Here is a 21683-nt window from a genome sequence, read left to right as displayed (position 1 = left end):
GTCACCGATGTACACAGGGCGGTCCAAGATGTCTTGTGACTCCCATTTAATTCGATTTAAAAACAACTTAATGGTCAGGTCTATTTAAAATTTAAATTAATATGCAAAGTTACAAAAATGTTAGGGGTCAACACAGAAGCCTTGTAAGCACATCGTGAGCGTGTGTTAATGCATTGAACAAAGCCCTGAGTTCATTTTCCTTGCATCCATTATTAAACAGCCACATTTTTCCCTTGGCCGTATCTGCCAGTAGGCCCCGAATCCCATGGCCCCGTGCTCCATTGACACGAAGTGCCACACTGTTACACGTGGATTATTAAATGCACCCACCATGGCACAGAACGGGAGCCCGCAGGGATTTAATAACTGTGATAGCACAGACGTTACAGGTGAAGTGTAGCGGCTAAATTCAAAATCAGTCAAGTCGGCGTTCTGTTTTCTTTCGCATTTCAAGTCCATACATGACAACTTTGAAGCGTGGTGTATGCGATTGTTTTCGTCGCCTTATTGTGTGTGTGTTTTATTTCTCATTGGCTCTCTGTCTGCGTGTAACTTACGGAAGCCCTAAGTAAATGTGAAAGTCACAAGCCAAGTCAATACGTGAATTATATGCGTAACAATCTATTTCAATAATTGAATCCATTCAGGGCGTATTAAATTATAATCTTTAAGTGCGTCGTTGTGCATATTTTTACCTGTTCAAGGCTAGATTTTTACAAAGCACCAGAATCCGTTCGATGCTTCTCAACAATTACAAAAAGGCAACGATATTAATGAGCTTCCATTTCAATATCAATATAACAATGTTCGATAAGTACGAAAACAAATTGTATTGCCATCAAAATGCTACGTGCAATGAATTAATGTATTCCACGTGTATTTACGTTTACTAAAATATTTATTTTCAGGGAGACTTCACTGCCACATGCCCCGGGTTAGTTTGGACTAGGCAGTGAACTTTCTTCTCAAATTCTCCAGCAGTGGCTTTAAAGTGACTTTACTTTTTTAAAATCCACTTTTACATGTCCTTGCCTTTCGCAGGGCCAAGTTCTTCAAAGGCAAGAAGATACACGGAGAATACGACATCAAGGTGGAACAGGTGAGATTCAAGAGACACACCCGAGTGCCCGGGATTGTACCACGTGGCGAGGAGTTCGCCCTCACGGGAATTTGCGTGGGGACAATTCTGGTCAGGTGCAAATCAGCGCGCCGCTACTCGTTCGGATGTGGGTGGCCTTTTCCAGCTCCATGTGACTACGGATAAGTTTAAGGGAACCATATTCTTGGTTCTTTCGGTAAAGTCACGTAGAAGGGAAATAATAAAATAATAAAAATAAAACAGAATAAAATAATTCTCACGACGTTTCGGCCACAACGCAAGCAGCCGTCCTCAGGCGAAGAACATGTCTGTCTTTTCACCTGAGGACGGCTGCTTGCGTTGAGGCCGAAACGTCGTGAGAATTATTTAATGTTTTATTTTTATTATTTTATTATTTCCCTTTACGTGACTTTACCAAAGAACCAAGAAGATGAATCCCCTACAGTCACGAAAGCTTTAAATCGAAATTTAAGTTTAAGGGAACCAATTATTTTCGGCCCTTTTTTGCACGGAACACGTCTACAGAATCTGTCGTCTGCTACGCACGTCACATACATCTGCCAGCAAAGGAAACGACGGGGGGTGGTGGTGGGGGGGAGAAGTGTGGAGAATAGCCTCGTATGTGTTAATCACCACCTCGTCCTCGTGACGCCTTTTGGAGAGCGCCCTCAGATGTGTCCCGTTTGAGACGGGTTTTGGGAATGCGACGGTGCCGTGCTTTCGTCAAGCGCTTGTGCACGGAAGGTTGTGATGACAGCTGGCCCTAGAGAGACGCGTTTTCTTTTGAAGCGCAATGGAGAGAAAGTCAAGAGCAACGGTATTTACTTTGACGTTTTTTGTTTCTTTTCCATCAACTTTATCCCGATTATGATATCGATATATTTGCCTATTACAGTTGGAAATTAAAGAAATTTGATGCAGAACCAAATTTCATATGATCGGAGTTTTTTTTTATGGGACCCATCAACTCACTACACTTGAGAAATCACTTTAGAAACTGGGGCAGCTGCCTGGACCTCAGAAATGTTATTTTGAAACTGGTAATTATAAACGTCATACCGTTGTGCACTTCTTACGTATTGCTGGAGCAAACGAAGAAACTCATTGTTTTCACCATAATTATTGTCCATCACAACACGCGCCTCTGTGTGACAGCAAAATTATTCCCCTTTTAAAGAGTTTGTCAAAAATGTATTGTAATTGCTATTAATAAAACATTTTCTCGTGAAGTTTCAACCTAATTACTAGGGGCACAACTATTCACTCCCCTTGCGATGCAATGATTTGTTGAGATTTATTTCAAGAATCTATTCCTTGACACTGTGGTCAATGTAGCAACCTCTAGTGGCTGATGTGGCTCAGGCGTAACACGTACGAATTGAAAAACGTAAATTTTTCGACAACACGGTTCATGCATTTATCCGCGCGCTTAAGAATCCATATTAATCGATTAATTATTACACCTCTGATAATTCCCTCTGTGAATTATCAGCGATATTTATGGCTTTGATGGTCCCCTTAGGATATTGTCGTGGCTGTTGGGAGGAGCAGTGGTGTGAAATAAACTATTTAAACGAAACTAACGTTTTATTTTACTAGAGAAGGCCCACTGAGCTACATAGCTGCTTTTGAGAAGCGACCTGGTTATCACAAATGATGAGCTGAACGAAGTGGCTTACCATGTGGAAATGTATAGGGGCCAAACACTCTGAAGCGAGCGAGCGTGCGTGCGGCTATAAATGTGGAGAAAAAACCGGAGGACCCTTAGAAAGATCCACGCCACCACGGGGGGCGAGAGACACACAAACTCCAAATATGCAGGTGTGACATCACATCGACAGCACAATCGGGATAAAAAATTTTGATTTAAAACGTTACATATATGAACACATAAAAGAAAGAAACGTATAATCTGGTCATAAAATGATTACACAGCCACCGCTCTGTGGATTTGCTCACAATGCCACAGCCATGTGAACGGCCGGCGTGTCGCAGGCTCTGGGATTAAGTGGCTTTGAGTGGCATTGTTACCGTGCGCTTTGACCTTGAGCAGTACAAGCATTCGCTGGAGCAGAGGTCACAGCGTGCATTGCTTGCTTTTCAATTGCTAACATAGTGAGCCCATGGAACATTTCATCCATCGCCTTGCCAGTGGTAGCGATTCCCTACGGCCAATTACAAAACATTAAGTGCCTCTTGCCGTCCAGCTCTGCTAATACTTACAGATACAACTAAAAGGTGAGCAGTGACTTGCTCATTCCACTGCTGGCAGAAGGGCCTTCGCTAGAGGGAGCTTTGGAGAGCTCCTGTGGATGGTATTTGGCCTACTCTTCCACACTGGTCAGATATCTTGGGAGTACCAATGCACCATTTGCCCCACCGCAGGCAACGTGACGATCGACTAATAGTGGTGTACTCAAATTCTAAATGTTGCGGATTCACTCTTCAAACACACCGGTGGGCTGAAGAAGTAACTTATTGGCGTTTTGTTAACGTGACACATTATTTTACTGATTGGCCGTGTCGAGTGGTGGAGGGTTGCGACGCATTTATACTTACGCGATCTAATCCGAAAGCCCTTATTATGAGTGGTGTCCTCATTCATACGGTTGGCTGGACAGAGATTCGAGGAGATTTGAAAAACTTGCTCAATGTATTCAACTGCCGCACTGGGATATTGAATCGGAGACAAGCGAATTGCCGTTCCAGTGTGCCAGCTGTTACATCACAGCAGCAGCAGCAGCAGCAGCAGCGCAGTTTAATACTGATTCGAGATTCAATATGTGCTCGTGGTTTATTTTAAATGTTACGCAATTCGTAGTCGCTTGCCAATTATTCATAATTGACAGGCATTTGTCAATCGACCGAGGGACGAATGCTTCCAAAAAACATGTCTGTTGAGGGCAATGGTTGACCACACTTCACCACGCTGACCTGTGTGGGTTGCTGAAAAGGGGCGAGCGCCCAGGAATCGGTTCAGGTGTCAAATGCCATTGATGTTAGCCGTGCTCGGCAATGAAACTCATAGGTTAATCGTGCAGTGCACTAACCGACGCACCACCGCCCCACCCCACGTGATCCAATTATCCAATTGGAATGTAGTGCACAGTGCCCTTCAGGGATAAATATGGCAACAAAATTAAGTATACTCTTCATGCGATCAATTCTCCAAGCCTGCGTTCTCCATCAATTTTATTTTAATGTTAAGCAGCATAGGCAATTACACACAATGTCACGAGTCCTGAGAGGTCTCTTGTTCAACTAAAAAGGATGAATGCCCTTCGACTGTCGAGGCAACTATTCACCCGCCCCAACGCACCCCCAGTCGGTAACGGAATGGTCAGGATCGCAGGGTCGGAATTTCATTTAAGAATGTATTCTTCCCTCTTTTCAGGGCCGCGATTTGATTGAAGAATGTATTCTTCCCTTTTTTTAAACATTGAGTTGAATGTAGCGGCCTCCAGTGGCTGCAGAGATAACGCCGCGAACCCTTCACATACCAAATATTTCAGTGTGAAAAACGTGCATTGTTACACGTGTGATTCAATGCACGTATTGTTCGGCTTCATAATCAGTATATAATTACACGGCTGCATTCAACCTTTCAAATTTTTCGCGAGGATAATTATATCAACGGATAAGTTCAACGTAAACCAATAAGCACAGCGTCATGATTTATCAGACGTCATGTATCTCCTGCTGGATGAAGGTCTTCTCGAACCACTACCATCGTCTGTGACCTCACGATGTAATAATGCACCCAGAACCTGCACACCCAACACCTGCACACCCAACACCTGCACACCCAACACCTGCACACCCAACACCTGCACACCCAACACCTGCACACCCAACACCTGCACACCCAACACCTGCACACCCAACACCTGCACACCCAACACCTGCACACCCAACACCTGCACACCCAACACCTGCACACCCAACACCTGCACACCCAACACCTGCACACCCAACACCTGCACACCCAACACCTGCACACCCAACACCTCAGGCACATACACCACACTCCGTTCCACGGGAACAGAAAGGCTTGCACAGCCCAGGGATTGTTCACCCGACGAAGCCTTCTTGTGCGCAGCCCCAAAACATCTGGTAGCTCCCCGCTTGCCTGCCACCGGGCATCCGAAATGCACCGAGTGTCTCTCAATTCCGTGGTCTCGGCAAGACTCACCTACTCAGACCTGCCTTCCCATACAATCAAACAATTTCAGCCGCATCACCTCTACATAACAAAAAGGCTCAGTCCCTTTTACACGCACCTTTACATAATCCGCACCTAGTTTACACAACAAAGGCCCATTCATAACAGTGTGCTTCAGCCGCACCGAACCTCACAAAAATAATATTCAGGGCCTACCTTGGCTCCTCCCACCCTCAACCAGTATATATACAAGGACTGTTTTCTTGGAATTTCTCTCACTTGATACAGCTATCGTGCTGTGACGGTTCCACCTGAAGACGGAAGCTTGTGTTGCCTCCGAAACGTCGTGATTTTTATTTTATTTTTATTTTACTTTTATGAATTTTTATTTTTTTACCTACGTGACTTTACCGAAAAAAACCTAAGAATATCAATCAAACAATGTTTAAAAATAAACGGTCTCTTTACTTTTCATTTATTTTATTTTATCTACGTTCATTTACTACTCATCTTTCTTATGCTATTCGCTGCGCGCTGTTGCACTTTCATCGCTTGGTGCTAGCCGCAGAGGTCGTGGCGGGTTTCTTTTGCCATTCCTGTTGCTCCGTGCCCTCTGTACCATTCCCGTTCCGCTGCGATGTGCACCGATGCTTACTTTATTGAGGGCGATATTTGGCACGTAGAATGAAGATCGACCATTATCTCTTCGTCTCCTCGGTGGACACACCCATTGGACGCGTTCTGCTCCTTGACCGCCACTCCAATCACTACTCATGGCCTTCGGCTGTCGTCCCTTCTCATGACGGGTCCTGCCCATGCCCACTCGCCTCTTGTGTTAACAATCTGAATGATACTAATAGGGGTTTTTCCCCTTTTTTCTGGCAACAAAACTGACACCTTTTGCAAGGAATCATACTTACATTCACCACAATACTTGCAGTCAAATGCAAACAAAAAACAATACTCTGATAATGTATGCATTGTCTTTGAAACTGATTGGTCCACACCAGAGACAGCTTTCTTTAGAGCATAGTCTCATATGGCGTCATCTGGTCGAACACCATATGAAACTAGGCTCTAAAGAAAGGCTCTAAAGAAAGCTGTCTCTGGTGTGGACCAATCAGTTTCAAAGACAATGCATAAATTATCAGAGTATTGTTTTTTGTTTGCATTTGACTGCAAGTATTGTGGTTAATGTAAGCATGATTCCTTGCAAAAGGTGTCAGTTTTGTTGCCAGAAAAAAGGGGAAAACCCCTATTAGTATATGTTGGTACTGGCAAAGGAGGTCCCATTATGTAGTCTGAATGATGTCTCTAAACTGCATGTGTTCTCTCGCCAATGGATTCTTGTTTCCGTCTGTCTTTCAATGTATTCTAAGCACGCATCTGTCCGTGGGTTAAGAGTGGTTTTCCGTTTAAAACAAGAATCACAATTGAGACAGTAAGGCATACGTTATTTAAAAGAACACTAATTTAATCGGGGAGCCTCACTGAGTCTCAAGTTGCTTTCTCAAGATGGTTCTGCATTGCAACGTTCGACAGAACAACACGTTACCTAAAATAGGGCCCCACATATGGGTCTTGAAATTGACAAACACAACTTTGCAACGCGCAGCATGTTTTAATGCTCTGTCTCTGCCAATGATCCAAAACTAAACAAACACCCATGTGGGTTCGATGCCTCTGAATTTTGACTTCTGGGGGGAATGGCGTCACACAGGACTTGATTTATACATCACCAGATGCAGCTATGTTTAATATCTTTTAATTAGCTTTTCATTTAAAGCCCAGGTGGATGAGCTGATCAGCAGTGAATGCTGATCTGTATCGGGCTTTGGAGCAGCATCCCAGCAAAAGTACATTTTTAGATGTTTTAGATATCTTTTGAATACATTCTGATAGAATCGATTTAGCTTTGGATATACATCTTGAATGCTAGAGCCTAACCACCGCAATGAAATGGACATTTCCCTAATCTCATTGTCCAATTCAAGCTTCTCCCACGGAACACCAGAGTAGAAGGGTTTTTTTATTTTGTTTAACAAGGTAAGAGAGACCTCAAGAGGGCCAGGATACATCTCATTTTGCAAGAGTGACCTGAGTCACGAAAATCACGTGAGAAAACTCAAACAAAATGAAGTACATACTCTTAGTTTTTTCGGTAAAGTCACGTAGGTAATAATAAATAATACAAATCATAGAAATAATAATATAAATAAAATAATTATTTTATTTCTATTACTATTTATATTATTTTATTTCTATTATTATTTCTATTTTTTTATTATGTATGTTTACCTACGTGACTTTACCGAAAAAAAGAAAGAGTATGAATCCTTGCAGTCACGAAAGCTTCAAATCTAGAATTAAATTAAGTACAGTATGGAAACGAAGCACAAATAACGACTAAACGAAAGGAGAGCGATTTAATTATAATCAAGCCACCTTTACAATAACAATGACAAGCTGCTGTGGCCAGGTGAGTTGGAATTGTTGAGTTTCCCCTGGGTTCGATTCCTGGCAGACTAAAACCAGATTCCCAAGTGTGGAGAGGTGACGGTCTCAGGCTGGTTACCAACGACAGGACTGCATGAAACATTTCAGATTTCCATATCATATAATTCCGCCTCTTGTAAACACATTTTTTTAAATTTGTGTTCGTTATTATCACCAGGATGACTTGTTTTTGTTATGTAAAGGATGGCTATGCGACCTAAGCTTCATTCCGGATGGCTTTCGTGCAAATGAAAAGTAATCATCTCCAGATTTTGCATTTGTCTGATTTACATCCATTTAGAGCTAAATGGCAAGTTTGTCTTGCACAATAGAAATAAGATCGACGGAGAAAACTGAACGGTGATAATTGACGGCTACGTACAATCAGCTCTGGGCTATGGTGTTGTTCTTCTTCGTAATGCTCCACAATAAGTAAAAATAACAAATGTCACCATAATTCGATCAAGATTGCGTGTTCCCTAGACACAACCCAACTTGGCCTTTTCCCTAACCGCGAGTCATCTGACTTTCTTTAGATTGTGTGGCCAACGTGATCACGTGAGTGTCTGCGGTCTGTGCCGAGCGGAGGCGCAGTGACAGCACTGGGAACCCTCCCCCCCCAGCATGCCGAGATCGATTCCCCGCCTGGGCAAACAAACATCATTGATGATTCTAGATTTGAAGCTTTCGTGACTGCAAGGATTCATACTCTTAGGTTTTTTCGGTAAAGTCACGTAGGTAAAAAATAAAATTAAAAGTTAATAAAAGTAATAATGGAAATAAAAGAAAATAATAAATTACGACGTTTCGGAGGCAACACAAGTCTCCGTCATCAGGTGGGACCGTCACAGCTAAATTTACTGTTACAGTAAATGATACAGTAAATTTAGCTGTGACGGTCCCACCTGATGACGGAGACTTGTGTTGCCTCCGAAACGTCGTGATTTATTATTTTATTTTATTTCCATTATTACTTTTATTAACTTTTAATTTAATTTTTTACCTACGTGACTTTACCGAAAAAACCTAAGAGTGTCATTGATGATACGGTATCTTAACAGTGTTCACGTTTAAAAACTAAACAAAAAACAAATATACTCTTTGGTTCCTTCGGTAAAGTCACGTAGGTAGAAATAAAACAAAATAAATCACGACGTTTCGAACGCAACACAAGCGCCCGTCTTCAGGTGAAAACCGCGATATCTGCTGCGAGCGTGACTTTACCGAAAGATACAAGTTAAGGGGGAGGAGAGGGGGGGAGCTTATCAGAATGTGGTAAGCCCCCCCCCTCTCCTCCCCCTTAACTTGTATTTAAGAACTTGCATCTTGGAATCCCTGCCTCACTTGATACAGCAAATCTGGCTGTGACGGTCCCACCTGATGACGGAAACTTGTGTTGCCTCCGAAACGTCGTGATTTTTATTATTTTATTTGTATTAATTTTAATTTTTTTTTTACCTACGTGACTTTACCGGAAAAACTTAGAGTATGAATCCTTGCAGTCATGAAAGCTTAAAATCTTGAACAAACAAATATGCCTCATGTAAAGGACGAAGCCACGGTGGTTAGCACACCGGACATGCAATCCAGAGGTCAGTTCCGTTTCCCCGCACAGCAGGCAACGCATTTCTTAAATCCCCCAGGGCATCTTGGAAGAGCAGGACAACGTACCTTCGGGAAGAGCTCCCTCTTACTGGAGGGCCCTTTCCATCAGCAGTGGTTGTGAGCCAGCAATTGTAGTTGCTGTACCTTTGTTTTTTGTTTTTTTTACACGAAGTCAAACGGTGCAACGTTAGCAATTGCTCCGCTCTCGACAACCCCTTTTTTTGATTGGTTCACGGAACCGGTGTGACCCCGCATGTCATAATGGGCTCCCGCCTCGCCACGGTGGCAGCAGGGCTTCAAGGTTTCTTGCCGTGAAGTTACCACGACTGTTGTGTGTATGTGTGCGTGTGTTGCAACCACAAACAAGCCTGCAGCGTGAACAACAAACCCCTCAATCATCCCCAACCCCCTACCCCAGAATCGCCCCGCGGCTAGTTGTGATTTAAAAAAAAACCCAACACCACACAAATTTGTTCTAACGTGGGAAACGAGAGGGGGGGGGGTAGCAGTTGCTGGTAAAGTGGCACGGGCTGTGTGGAGCGCGTGATGCCGTCCAGAAGGGCGGACGGGCTGATGTTGTGGATGCGATGCGGTTGTAAGAGGGGGGGGGGTGCAGTGAAGTAGCGGTGAGCGCGCTGCGCTAAGAACCCGGCCACACGGGTTCGACTCCCGCTTCACGGCCAACGTCGGCACCGGCGATGATTATCTGAACCGGTTCTGGGCCTTACACGAGGTCGGCTCAGCCTCAAATGAGTAGCTGGTGCGGTGTGTAAACATCGCCACTGGGGAGGCAAAGGTGGCCGGGAGTGGTGCTGGCCACTCACCCCCCTCGTGTGTGCTGTGCCGGCCTTCGTAGGTGCTGCTCGCTAACAGCACTTGGCCCCAATATTCTGGGAAGGCTATACGGGGGATCTTTGTCTTTAGGGTTAGGGGTCGTGGTCGCGAGGATGGGTAGAAGATACGAGGTAAAGATTGTTCCTCGGTTAACGATATTAATTGGTTCCACGAAAACCATCGTGAATTGAAATGATCGTTCATCGAATATAGGAAATACATTGTACGGGCTTAATGTGTTCCCAGACGAACGGAAGTTGACCTTTGTCGTCCTAAAAAAACATAGTTTGTAATATTTAAACACGCAACATTAATAAATAATCATTATAAGGACATATTAAAGCATTCATATTAAGAGAAACATGGATAAGTAATTAATAAATAAAGCATTAAAATAAAAAAAATATTACCTTAGGCTTAAGCGAGTCAGCTGCTCTCAAACCCGCGCAACAAACCGCTGTTCGCTGATTGGCTGAGGACTGCTGCTGAGTCCACTTATAGAAGCGCTCCGATTGGCCGAAATTGGCGGGTCCGCGTGATATCGTAAGCATCGTTAATCGAAAATGTATCGTTAATTGAAACAATGGGGACCCCTTTATGGGAGGCGGATCGTTCATCGAAATATCGTCAATTGATGGCATTGTAAACCGAGGGACCACTGAATAGGGTTTGCCATCTGCCCTGTTTTTTTCTCACGATGTTCCCTTCTTTTTGAGGTGCTACTGTCTCCTCCAGGTTATAGAACGTTCCGGAAAGTAAGACGCACCCTTAAGAGTTGCACACGGTGTTCATAAAGTTATGTAAAAATGGGTCGCAATATCCGTGTTTGCTACTTGTGTGTGTCACTGGACACCCATTGCAAATGAAATGTTCCATCTTACGGTATTGTCTATCTTGACTTAAAGCTTTCGTGACTGCAGGAATTCATATTCTTTGGGTCTTTCGGTAAAGTCACGTAGATAGGTTCTGAAGACGACCGCTTGTGTTGCAATCGAAACGAAGTTTTTGTTTTTTGTTATTTTTTTGTTATTATAGGTATTATCTATGTTAGATGTTGTAATATTTAAATCAATAAAATAATAAACATGCAATACTGAATGGACTTTTAAACGCACCCACAACTATTGCTTTAAAATACAGAGGGGCAAAAACTCCCATCTTATCATCTGGAGAACACGCTATGGGGTGCCACGGTGGCGAGATGTTAACTACCTCGCCTGGTATACAGGATGTCGTGGGTTCAATCCCAACCCTGATGACTGCACGAATGGAGTTTGCATGCTCTCTCCATGGTCGCGTGGATGTTTTTCTCCGGGTCCTGCAGTTTTTCCCTCCACATTTAGAATCAACATCACGCGTTAAGAATATTTGGCTGCTGATATACATTTCCACATGAAAAAGCCACTTCGTTGACCTATCATGTGTGATGGCTAAGGTCGCTTCTGAACCAAAGAGCTAGATAACGCAGTGGGCCTTACCCGGTGAAATAAAATTCCAACAATTTAAAATCCACCACGCATATCAAGAGGGTGACACTTGGCACTGTCATCTTTGGGCCACCTTGCAGATCCCATGCCTTACATCACGTGGCAAATTCTGATGAGAGAGGAGGGCTGGCTTATGGTTTGAGAGGCGGCGTTATCTTGTGTTGTTTTGACTTTATTTAGTGAGCTGAGGCAGGCGGAGATCGCAGGGTTTCCGGCAAAGATATGATTATAGTGGTGAATTTAGGCAGGCGAGCTAGAAATAAGTACGTGTAAAATGCCACGTTCCTGCTGCCCGTGAGTGGTTTAAACGTTTTGAGAACGACTTCAGTAAAGTTGGGGGCAAATTAATGATTCGTTTGCACCAAAAACTCATCCCCTCTGATGTCAATCAATCAGTTGCAGGGCCCAGCTGTCTCCTATGAGACATTTGGCAGGCAGCCCGCCCTGCCGTCTGCTCCCAACGCCTCGCCAAGTGCACATCCTCTCTCTCTCTCTCGGACGTGCAAGTCGCAAAGATGTAATCATTCGAATAATGGAATTTATTTACCCAGGGGAAGTTTCACTGTGGCTCAAGACTCTTTGTATTATTTTTTACCCCCCCCCCGCCCCAGGAGGATACCGCATTGGAGATGTTTGACCAATTGCATCGATCGTCGATTGGCACGTGGCAGGAAACCGGGATTAATCCAGAGAAAACTCCGTGTTATAACTTCAAAGGGGGTTCATACTCTTTGGTTCTTTCGGTAAAGTCACGTAGTTAGAAATAAATAAAACAAATCACGACGTTTCCATTGCAACACAAGCAATCATCATCAGGTGGGAAAACGATGATTGCTTGTGTTGCAATCGAAATGTCGTGATTTGTTTCATTTAAATGTATTTCTACCTACGTGACTTTACCGAAAGAACCAAAGGGTATGGATTCCTGCAGTCACGACAGCTTAAAATTAAGATCAAGGGGGGTTTTCACACTCAGATCCCCGCACGGCTCGAGTCGATTCATTGCAACTGCTATCTCCTCGCCACCTCGCAACCAAAACCTACAAACACCTGGTGTCCCCAGGCAGTCTCCCTTCCCAGCGCTCAGCCAGTTTATCTCGCGCAAAGGCCTATTGAGTTAAGAAGTTCTATTCTTAGATTTTTTTCGGTAAAGTCACGTAGGTAAAAAATTTAAATTAATGAAATTAAAATAAAATAAAAATCACGACGTTTCGGAGGCAACACAAGCTTCCGTTTTCAGGTGGAACCGTCACAGCACGATAGCTGCATCAGGTGATACAGCTATCCACCTGAAGACGGAAGCTTGTGTTGCCTCCGAAACGTCGTGATTTTTATTTTATTTTTATTTTACTTTTATTAATTTTAATGTTTTACCTACGTGACTTTACCGAAAAAACCTAAGAATATGAATCCTTGCAGTCACGAAAGCTTCAAATCTAAAATTAAGAATTTCTCCTTCAAAGGCGACCCTGCCCAAAGAGGCTGATGCGGTAACCAAACCGCCGGGGCTCAACGCAGCTGCTTCCCGAGACGTGACGAGAATCGTGAGCAAGCCGAGTGATATCGTCGCACGCGTAGGCATAATAGGTGCACTGATGCCGGTGATAACGGTGAAAAAAATACAACGTAATGAGCATGAATTTGCACATACTTTGGATAAGCCATTCTCAACAATGTTTGTCTACCTCCGTGCAAACCCAAGCAGCGCGAGAGTGTTTGAGAAAAAGACAAAACATTTAAGGACAAGAAGACCGTGCAGACCGTGGGCGCGATGATATTTTGATTGCAGTCTGAGTTGATTTTTAGAGGTTTGATTATTTTTCGATTTAAAGCTTTCGTGACTGCAGGGATTCATCTTGTTGGTTCTTTCGGTAAAGTCACGTAGAAGGGAGATAATAAAATAATAAAAAGAAAACATAATAAAATAGAATTCTCACGACGTTTCTGCCACAACACAAAAGAGGACGGCTGCTTGTGTTGTGGCCGAAACGTCGTGAGAATTATTTTATTTTAATTATTTTATTATCTCCCTTCTCCATGACTTTACCGAAAGAACCAAGAAGCTTGATTATTGTTAAATGGACCAGCGAAGACTTGCTTGTGTTAGTGGCCGCTGCCTTTAAAAGAACACGGAGCAATTGCTTGAATTCCTCCAGTCGATGGTAGAGACGCAGCAATGGAGTAAGCACCGGTAGCGAGTCATTGCTCATTCATCTGTGGGAGTTTTATTATTGGTTAAAAGTCGTAACTGAGTTTTTTTTCTTCCAGACACATCATCCTGTGGGTGATGGCTATAGTGGCAGCTTTAAAAAAATCCACTTGCCACCCCTTTTGGGAGAGGTGGCCGAAACATCTCATAAATTATACATCGGTAGCATTTGAGCATGCATGGACGAGCCGTAAGGTATCGTGAGTCTTTCGTGTATATTTCATGATGTGTTTATTTTATTTATTGTTGCTTTGCACGCGCGCGCGTGTGTGTGTACATAGGAAGCTGTGGTGTAGTCGTGAGTGCACTGCACTATGAACCCAGCGACCTAACATCAGTTCCCAGCTACTCGGCCTTAAATGTGTTTCTGATGCGGTGTGTAGATATCAGCACTTGGGAGACAAACGTGGCCGTTTGTGGTGCTCGCCTTAACCACCCTCTCGTGTGATGCATATGCATTAATATGTGCTCCCTAACAGCGCTTGCTCCAACGGTACATACGGATATCTTCATCTTTATATATGTGTGTGCGCTTGATGTCGACTTAGCCTCAATTGAGTACCTGGTGCGGTGTGTAAACATCACCACTGGGGAGACAAAGGCGGCCGGTCGTGGCCCCGGCCACCCACCCCCTCGTGTGCCGTGCCAGCCTTCATTGATGCTCACGAACAGCACTTGCCCCAACAGTCTGTTAAGGCTATACGTGTGGTCTTTCTCTTTGCTTGAGAGCGAGAGGTACAATCACAATGCATTACACTGAGAAACAGGCAGAGGAGGACACGGATGAGAGAACTTACCCAAGTTGCTTTTATTTTAATTGTATTTTTAATTCTTATTATTTTTATTTTCTATCTACGTGACTTCACCGAATGAACCAAGAATATACCCAAATTAGACATCACATTGACCTTTCGATTTAAAGCTTTCGTGACTGCAGGGATTCATCTTCTTGGTTCTTTCGGTAAAGTCACGCTCGCATAATAAAATCATAATGTTTTATTTTTATTATTTTATTATTTCCATTCTACGTGACTTTACCAAAAGAACCAAGAAGATCACATTGACCATTCATCCCGATCGTTGCCCCTACGTGTGTAAGGGGGCAGTGAGCCTAATCGCTCTTCCCTCCCCTGGCCTCGGGCTTTTCGTCTGCAGAATATCTGTACCGCTTTCCCCCATCACTCGTTGGACCTCTTTCGCACCGTGCTTTGCCAACCGTGCTAATCGGAGGTGTGGGAGCGAAAGACAACAAACTAAACACTAAAAAGCAGTTCTAAAGAAATGAGTTTTCAAACTTGTTCAATAAAAAAAAAACTATTAAAAAAACTCAAGTGGGGTTTGCGCAGGACACGTCGCTACAACGGGGTCTGTGGTCGAGACCTACGACGGAGTCGCAGGCAAAGAATGGATCATACCCGAAAGTGCGTCCACCGCAGAGATGGAACAATAACATCAGCTCATGTGCAAGTACTGGATGTCATTTTTGCATCACAAGTCCGTGAGAAATGGCAACAACTCGGGGCTCATAGCCGATGATGGTGGTGAGGAGGAGTGTAAACACATTCTTGCAAAGGGAGCTGGTAGGAACGTTGGGTTGCTCGGTCAATGGCCAGGGTCAACAACGGCGGCGTGGTGCATTCCGCAAATATGCCCGACTGTGAGGGCGGGCACAAGCCAGCGTGAGTAGGCTAAACGTTGAGTTTTATAAGGGCACCACGGGGTGACCAGCCCCTCCCCACCCAGCCCCACCCAGCCCCTCCCCACCCAGCCCCTTCCCACCCTCCCCACCCAGCCCCTCCCCACCCTCCCTACCCAACCCAACCCCTCCCCACCCTCCCCATCCAGCCCCTCCCCATCCTCCCCTCCCCACCCAGCCCCACCCTCCACACCCAGCCCTCCCCACCCTCCCCTCCCCACCCAGCCCCTCCCTCCCCACCCAGCCCCTCCCTGTATGACGGACGGACGCAATTATCCCCTGTGGGCTGGTGTAACCAGGAGGTTCCTATCAGTATAACCTGAGTTATGGCCAAGGGTGTAACCAAAGTATGGCAGATGCGCTCTACAGGATACTTAATCCATGTGAATGTACCCCCCGAATACCGACAGGCTGAATGCCTCCCACTGTATGTACACGCAAAATAAGATTAACTTTATGTAGACTACATATTACAGACACCGCTCCGTATGCTAGGATGTTTGTTGTTGAACCTAAATGAAAGTACGTTAACGCTTACATTGCCAAGCACGACGCTATTTGTACGTGTCAGCTGTAAGTGTGTGGGCTGCTAACACCATCTCCTGTTTTAATTGTACGCCGTAGGTGCATTGGAAACATCTCCGAGTATTTGATGGCATCGCGGTGACGTATTTGCTCCGCTGCAATAAAAAAGGATCAACGCCTTTGGCGGAAGCCCAGTTTGGCCATCCATATCCCCCTGCTGATCTTCGCTGAACGGGTGTTCGCAGCCAACTCTCTCTCTCGCAGTGGTGGAGCGTGGTTGGCATGCGCCCTAGCACAAGGAATAAAAATCCCCCCCCTCCCGCCGCCTTCCTGTCCAATTCGAATTCTCTTCGTAGCTTGGCCCCTGCGTTCCTTCACAGGGCAGCCCAGATGTTTCTGGAAGCTCAGGGCTAGAGGGTCGGGGAAGAATTCCACATGGGGTCATCTTATTTATGAGCGACGAAAAAAAACCAGGCCCGTATGTTGGGCCCTCTTTTGTGTAAGTCCTGGAAGAAAATGTCCCTCTCCCCCTTCCTCTGAGTGGCTCTGCCCCTCTGATCCGTGGGGCCCCATTGCAGTTGCACTGCCTGCACACTTGATCTTGGATGGAGAAAAAAAATCCCCAAACGAACATGGTGCATTTTTTTTTTCCAGAGAAAGTGCCACGTGAAGTTACTGGGCAAGTGATGCATAGCTCATCAGTGTATTCCTTTCAATAAGCCAGTGCTAGGACTGTGAGTCATAAAATCCACCCGTAACGCGTTTAGACGCCTCGTTGACTGATGGCCGTAACAGTCGGTGCAGGGTATCGTAAATAACCGTGCTGGCCATTGGGTGAAAATTTACATTCATTTTTATGCCAACACGTGTTTCCTTTAGTTTTTTTTAATGATAATCAGTTATTGAAAATATATATCTATCTATTTGCATTTTCTTCTCTTTCAGTTGCTTTCGGTAGAGTAACGTAGTTGCGTTTTTTCCCAGAAAAATAATTGGGTGTGACTGGAAAAAGTAAGCAACTGCAATGGTATGGGTACACAAACCATGAATGAAAATCATAAAAATGTTCCAAATGCATTCAAATGGTCCAGTTTTCTCACAGCCCCCCAGTATAAAGTGTGATCTCCAACAATAAATATCTCTGCCCTCTCTCTCTGTGCTCTGATGAAGGGCATTTGCGTGAAATATCAGCCGACTATATACTTGAGTTTTTTGTTGTAACAAACATACTCGATTGTTCACTCGTGATAATGTTTCAAAACAATTAGCAATTCGACTTCAATACCAGTACATTGGCTCCGATGACATTCTCCCATTCTTTGGAGGGCCACGAAAAACTCTCGTTTCTAAGCAACCACATCCATTGCCCTTACCGGTAACGCAATTTTGACATTCATGCTCAGGGGTCAATGTCAAGAGGTCAACAGGGCCAATGCCGTTGATGCCATCACACCTCGTCATCGCTGCCCCTCCTCCGCTAGATTCCACAGCTCTTACAAAGTCGACATCCGAACTCCCCAAGGTCTGTCAGAAATCTTTCTTCTTCCCCCCCGGCCCCCCTCCCCCAACCATGCTCACCTGAGTCACCCAAAGCAGAGGTCGCAACCGGGTACCCGATACCCGTTCCCTACCCGATACCCGGCTACCCGTACCTGGCCGGGTACGGGTACCCGTTTGCGACCCTGGTGTGGCCGGGTACGGGTAGGCCGTGAGTCACTGGTGAGTCACCGTTTGTCGCTCATTTCCCAACGTCTTGTCTCTTCTCACAATTCAAGTTCCTAGAATCAACCCACCCGCGCCTGCAACATGGCTTCATCCCAGAGGTCGCAATCGGGTACCCGTACCCGTACCCAACCCGTACCCGGCCGGGTACGGGTAGCCGGGTATCGGGTAAGGTACGGGTATCGGGTACCCGTTTGCGACCCTGGTGCAGCCGGGTACGGGTACGGGTAAGGAATCAAAACCCGTTTGCGACCTCTGCCCAAAGGGGCTCGAGTGTAGGACTATGGGCAACTGGGTGTAGAACGACGACCGACGAGGCAGATGGCTATCTCAGTAGATTGGTGACAGATTGAGACTCTCACTTCGCGAGGAGACCTGGTGTAATCACGGGCAAATGCCTGGAAACAACCCACAGCACTCTGACCTCTGAGAAACACCCGGCCACCTTGTGCATTGTGTGTACTTGTTTGTTTGTTTATAAACCCACAACTAGAACGTTTGCTTCTCGAAATTAAAATGGGCGTCTGCACCACGCCAATAATGGGCACATTATCACAAATGAGCTTTCTAACAGCGACCACAAATTCATACTCCTCCAGCACCGATGGCGTGGGAATACACCACATGTGTTTGTTGTGGTCAAACAGCTGGCCTCAATGGAACCCCGAGTCCCAGAACGGCCCAAGTATTCGGTGCACGTGACACGAGCCAAAGTGAGTGAATGTGCTCGCTCATTGGCATTCCTTGGAGTCATGCCTGAGCACGTGGGCAGAACCTCCGTTGTGTTTTTAATCTTTAGCCATGTATCGTTAATGGAGAGCACAACTCGAAGGAACTTGTTTCAAAGCGATGTTATCTCTTTTTAAATCCTTTATATTAAGTTCACTTGCTTGCTTGCTTGCGCGCTTACGACCGTGCAAATCTTTCGGTCGTTTTTTAATACACTTCCCGTGATCCAATCGAGCTGACATTTTCCACACAGACTGGTTGTGCGTGACAATTAATTTTCGTGAAGATTTTTTTCCAAAATTTTACACTGTTTAGGGAAAAAAATGTAAATATTTAATTATCAATTGCTTAATGCTGGCAGACAATCATCTGACCCATAGGTGGCAGCCATCTCAAGCCAGAGGACGAGAGGACTCAAGTCGCCACGCATATAAAGGATTTAGAGTGAAAAACTTTGTTTTTACGGGTTAATTTTTTGTTGTTGTTGCACAGCTGGTTCCATCTCAGGAGGTAGTGTGCGTGCACTTGTGTGTGGATTTATTTTCTTGTTTTGATTGCAACAACTTAAAAGCCAACTGCAAGCCGTTACTCTGACTAACGAGGCAGTGATGGTGAAACTGTGTTCATGAGTTCTAATAAAGATGATACCGGTATACAATTACCTTGTTGTCCTGCTACTGTGTAACACGAAGAGGCCACACTTTAAGCTCTCACGAACTGTCGCGACCAATTTGTTTTCTAATAAAGTTTGTATAGGTTAGATAGCGTACAAATAAATATGTCGTTAACTCACCACCACCCGACACAGCCAATTAGTAAGGTTCGTCACGTAAACAAAACGTGTCAATTCGTTACTACTTCAGCACACCGGTGTGTTGGAGAGTAAACCCACAAAGTTTACAATTTGAGTACTGTGACGTTCCTTTAGAACTCCTGGCCAACGCAGGCTCTGTGTACAGATAATAATTGCAAGATTGGTGATGTAACCCTGACATGCAGAGCATTCTGGGAATTTGTGTTGTTCGTTTGCTTTCTGAAACACCTGTTTGCATGTATGACTATTCATTAAAAAAAACGTCCTAGCCCGATGAGTTTACAAATCTGCATGCATCGTCATCACGACTTATCAACTGTTGGATGAAGGCCTCCCCCAAGGTTTCGGCCGTCTCTCACACGGTCGCACGATGCAATACAATAAAACAAAATATTCGCAATGACTCAGCCCAGTTTTTTTTTGGTGGCTGTTTCAGTGGGTTAAGGACCAAACTCCTGACGCACGCGACCTGTCGATCGACTGGCTGTTTCAACGATAGCCATGCAATTTTTTTCTAAACTTGTATACTTTTTTTTGGGGCGTTTTCCACTGCAGGCGGAGTTTTCTGAGATCAACCTGGCCGCTTACACGGAGACTGGCTGTATGGTGGACATGCAGCTCATGAGGAACGGCACCAAGGTAGTGAGGTAAGCCACGATACCTACCACACATTCTTCACCCAGTAAAGCCTCATTGAATTGTATTTGTGAACTTATTTCGCACCGTGCGTAGCCAACCGTGCAAATCGGAGGTGCAGGGAAGGACAACAAACTAAACGCAAAAAGCAGTTCTAAAGAAATGAATTTACAATCAAGATTATGTAAAAGTGCAAAGCTCCGGGGGCTTCATAATATCGGAAGGAAGAGCATTCCAGACGGCCACAGAAGCGTATCTGAAAACGCGCGGTGCAGTGACCGTCTTTGTTCGATGGATAGGCAAAAGCCGGAGTGAGGATGACCGGAGTTCGTGTTGTGGTTTACACTCCTTGACGAGATTGCCTGCCGAAGCACTCACCCACTCGCACACAGATACGGTCCAATCCGGGTTTATCGCTCAGCCAGAAAGGATGTCACGTACGTGGCAACAATAAAAACACAGTTGCGATTGACCATAGCTGGTGGACCATTTGTCTATTCATATTCTTCCCCGACAATAGTTCCTTTTTGCTAATCAATGCTCCAATTGCCCTTTTATACAGAGTCGATATAATGATTTACACTTTGTAACGCGCACAGTATTATTCGCTCACTCTTGAAGAGAAATAACGAGACGCGAGGAACCAGACATGCGGGAAAGGCTGCCACGTGGTGAGCCGGTGCCAAACTATCCCCCCCCCCCGCCAGCCCCAAGTTCTGCAGTCCTCTATATATTAAGGTGTTATTGGCCAATTATCGATTGTCTACAATGTGGGAGGAAGGCGGAGCACCCGAAGAACACCCACCCACACGTGCGATGGGACAAACCTCTATCCCATACAGATGAAACAGGTGAGCTGTATTATCGTGGCAAGCCAGAGTATAGCACTTCGATGTCCATGGGAAGGAAGTTTCACGACAATATGTGTATGATCCACCAACCCTTGCCTTCACAGTACTAAATTAGAGGCATACGCCACCACCATTTCAATAAACTAAACTAAGCTTTTTTTATTTTACCAGGTAAGGCCCATTGAGCTATACAGCTCTTTTTCAAAAGTGGCCTGGCTGCAAATAATAACTCAACGAAGTGGCTTATCATGTGGAAGACTATACCAGACAGATGCTCGAAACGTATGTTGCTAAATGTGGAGGGAAAACATCGGGGGACCCAGAGGAAACCCCACGTGATCATGGGTATAAAACGCAATTCCAGATTTACAGGCATCAGCGTCGGGATCGAACACACGACCTCCCGTATACCAGGAAAGGTAGTTAACATCTCGCCACCGTGCCACCTATGATCAGTATGATTGACGTACAAAAACGAAACAAAGACCCATTTGTAGAGGCTTGTTTCGGGCTGTCAAAGACCGTTGGGGTTGAATGCTGCCAGCGATCACCGATTAAGGCTGGCACGGCGCACGAGTGGCTGTGGTGTGCCCCAGGTACTCATGTTCGGCTGACTTTACTTAGAGGAGGACCAGATAATGTCCGTGGTTGAGAATCGAACTCGCGTTTCCAGGCTCATAGCGGCAGCGCGCTAACCGCGGTACCACCGCTCCCCATTTCCACCGCGACGCCAAAGTCACACGCGGGCGCACACAAAAATAAGCGCTTTTATTATTAGACACTTATTTTGTATTCTTTGGAAAGGCACACGGCCATAC

At 45.1% G+C, this 21683-nt stretch overlaps 1 protein-coding gene across 2 annotated transcripts in view; it reads left to right on the top strand.

Annotated features, from left to right (window-relative positions):
- Window positions 1–21683, top strand: part of LOC144943707 (synapsin-3-like) — a 157737-nt gene that overhangs the window by 30132 nt on the left and 105922 nt on the right. For both annotated transcript variants that reach the window (XM_078871470.1, XM_078871469.1), the window contains exons 2-3: window positions 1042–1099; window positions 19934–20025. In XM_078871470.1, coding sequence (XP_078727596.1) covers window positions 1042–1099; window positions 19934–20025 — 150 coding nt within the window. The remainder of the gene's footprint in view (window positions 1–1041; window positions 1100–19933; window positions 20026–21683) is intronic.

The sequence above is a fragment of the Lampetra fluviatilis genome, chromosome 32 (assembly GCF_964198595.1).
Source record: "Lampetra fluviatilis chromosome 32, kcLamFluv1.1, whole genome shotgun sequence".
NCBI classification, from domain to species: domain Eukaryota; kingdom Metazoa; phylum Chordata; class Hyperoartia; order Petromyzontiformes; family Petromyzontidae; genus Lampetra; species Lampetra fluviatilis.
The sequence above is the reverse complement of the archived record's forward strand: the minus strand, read 5'-3'. Positions and strand labels throughout refer to the sequence as shown.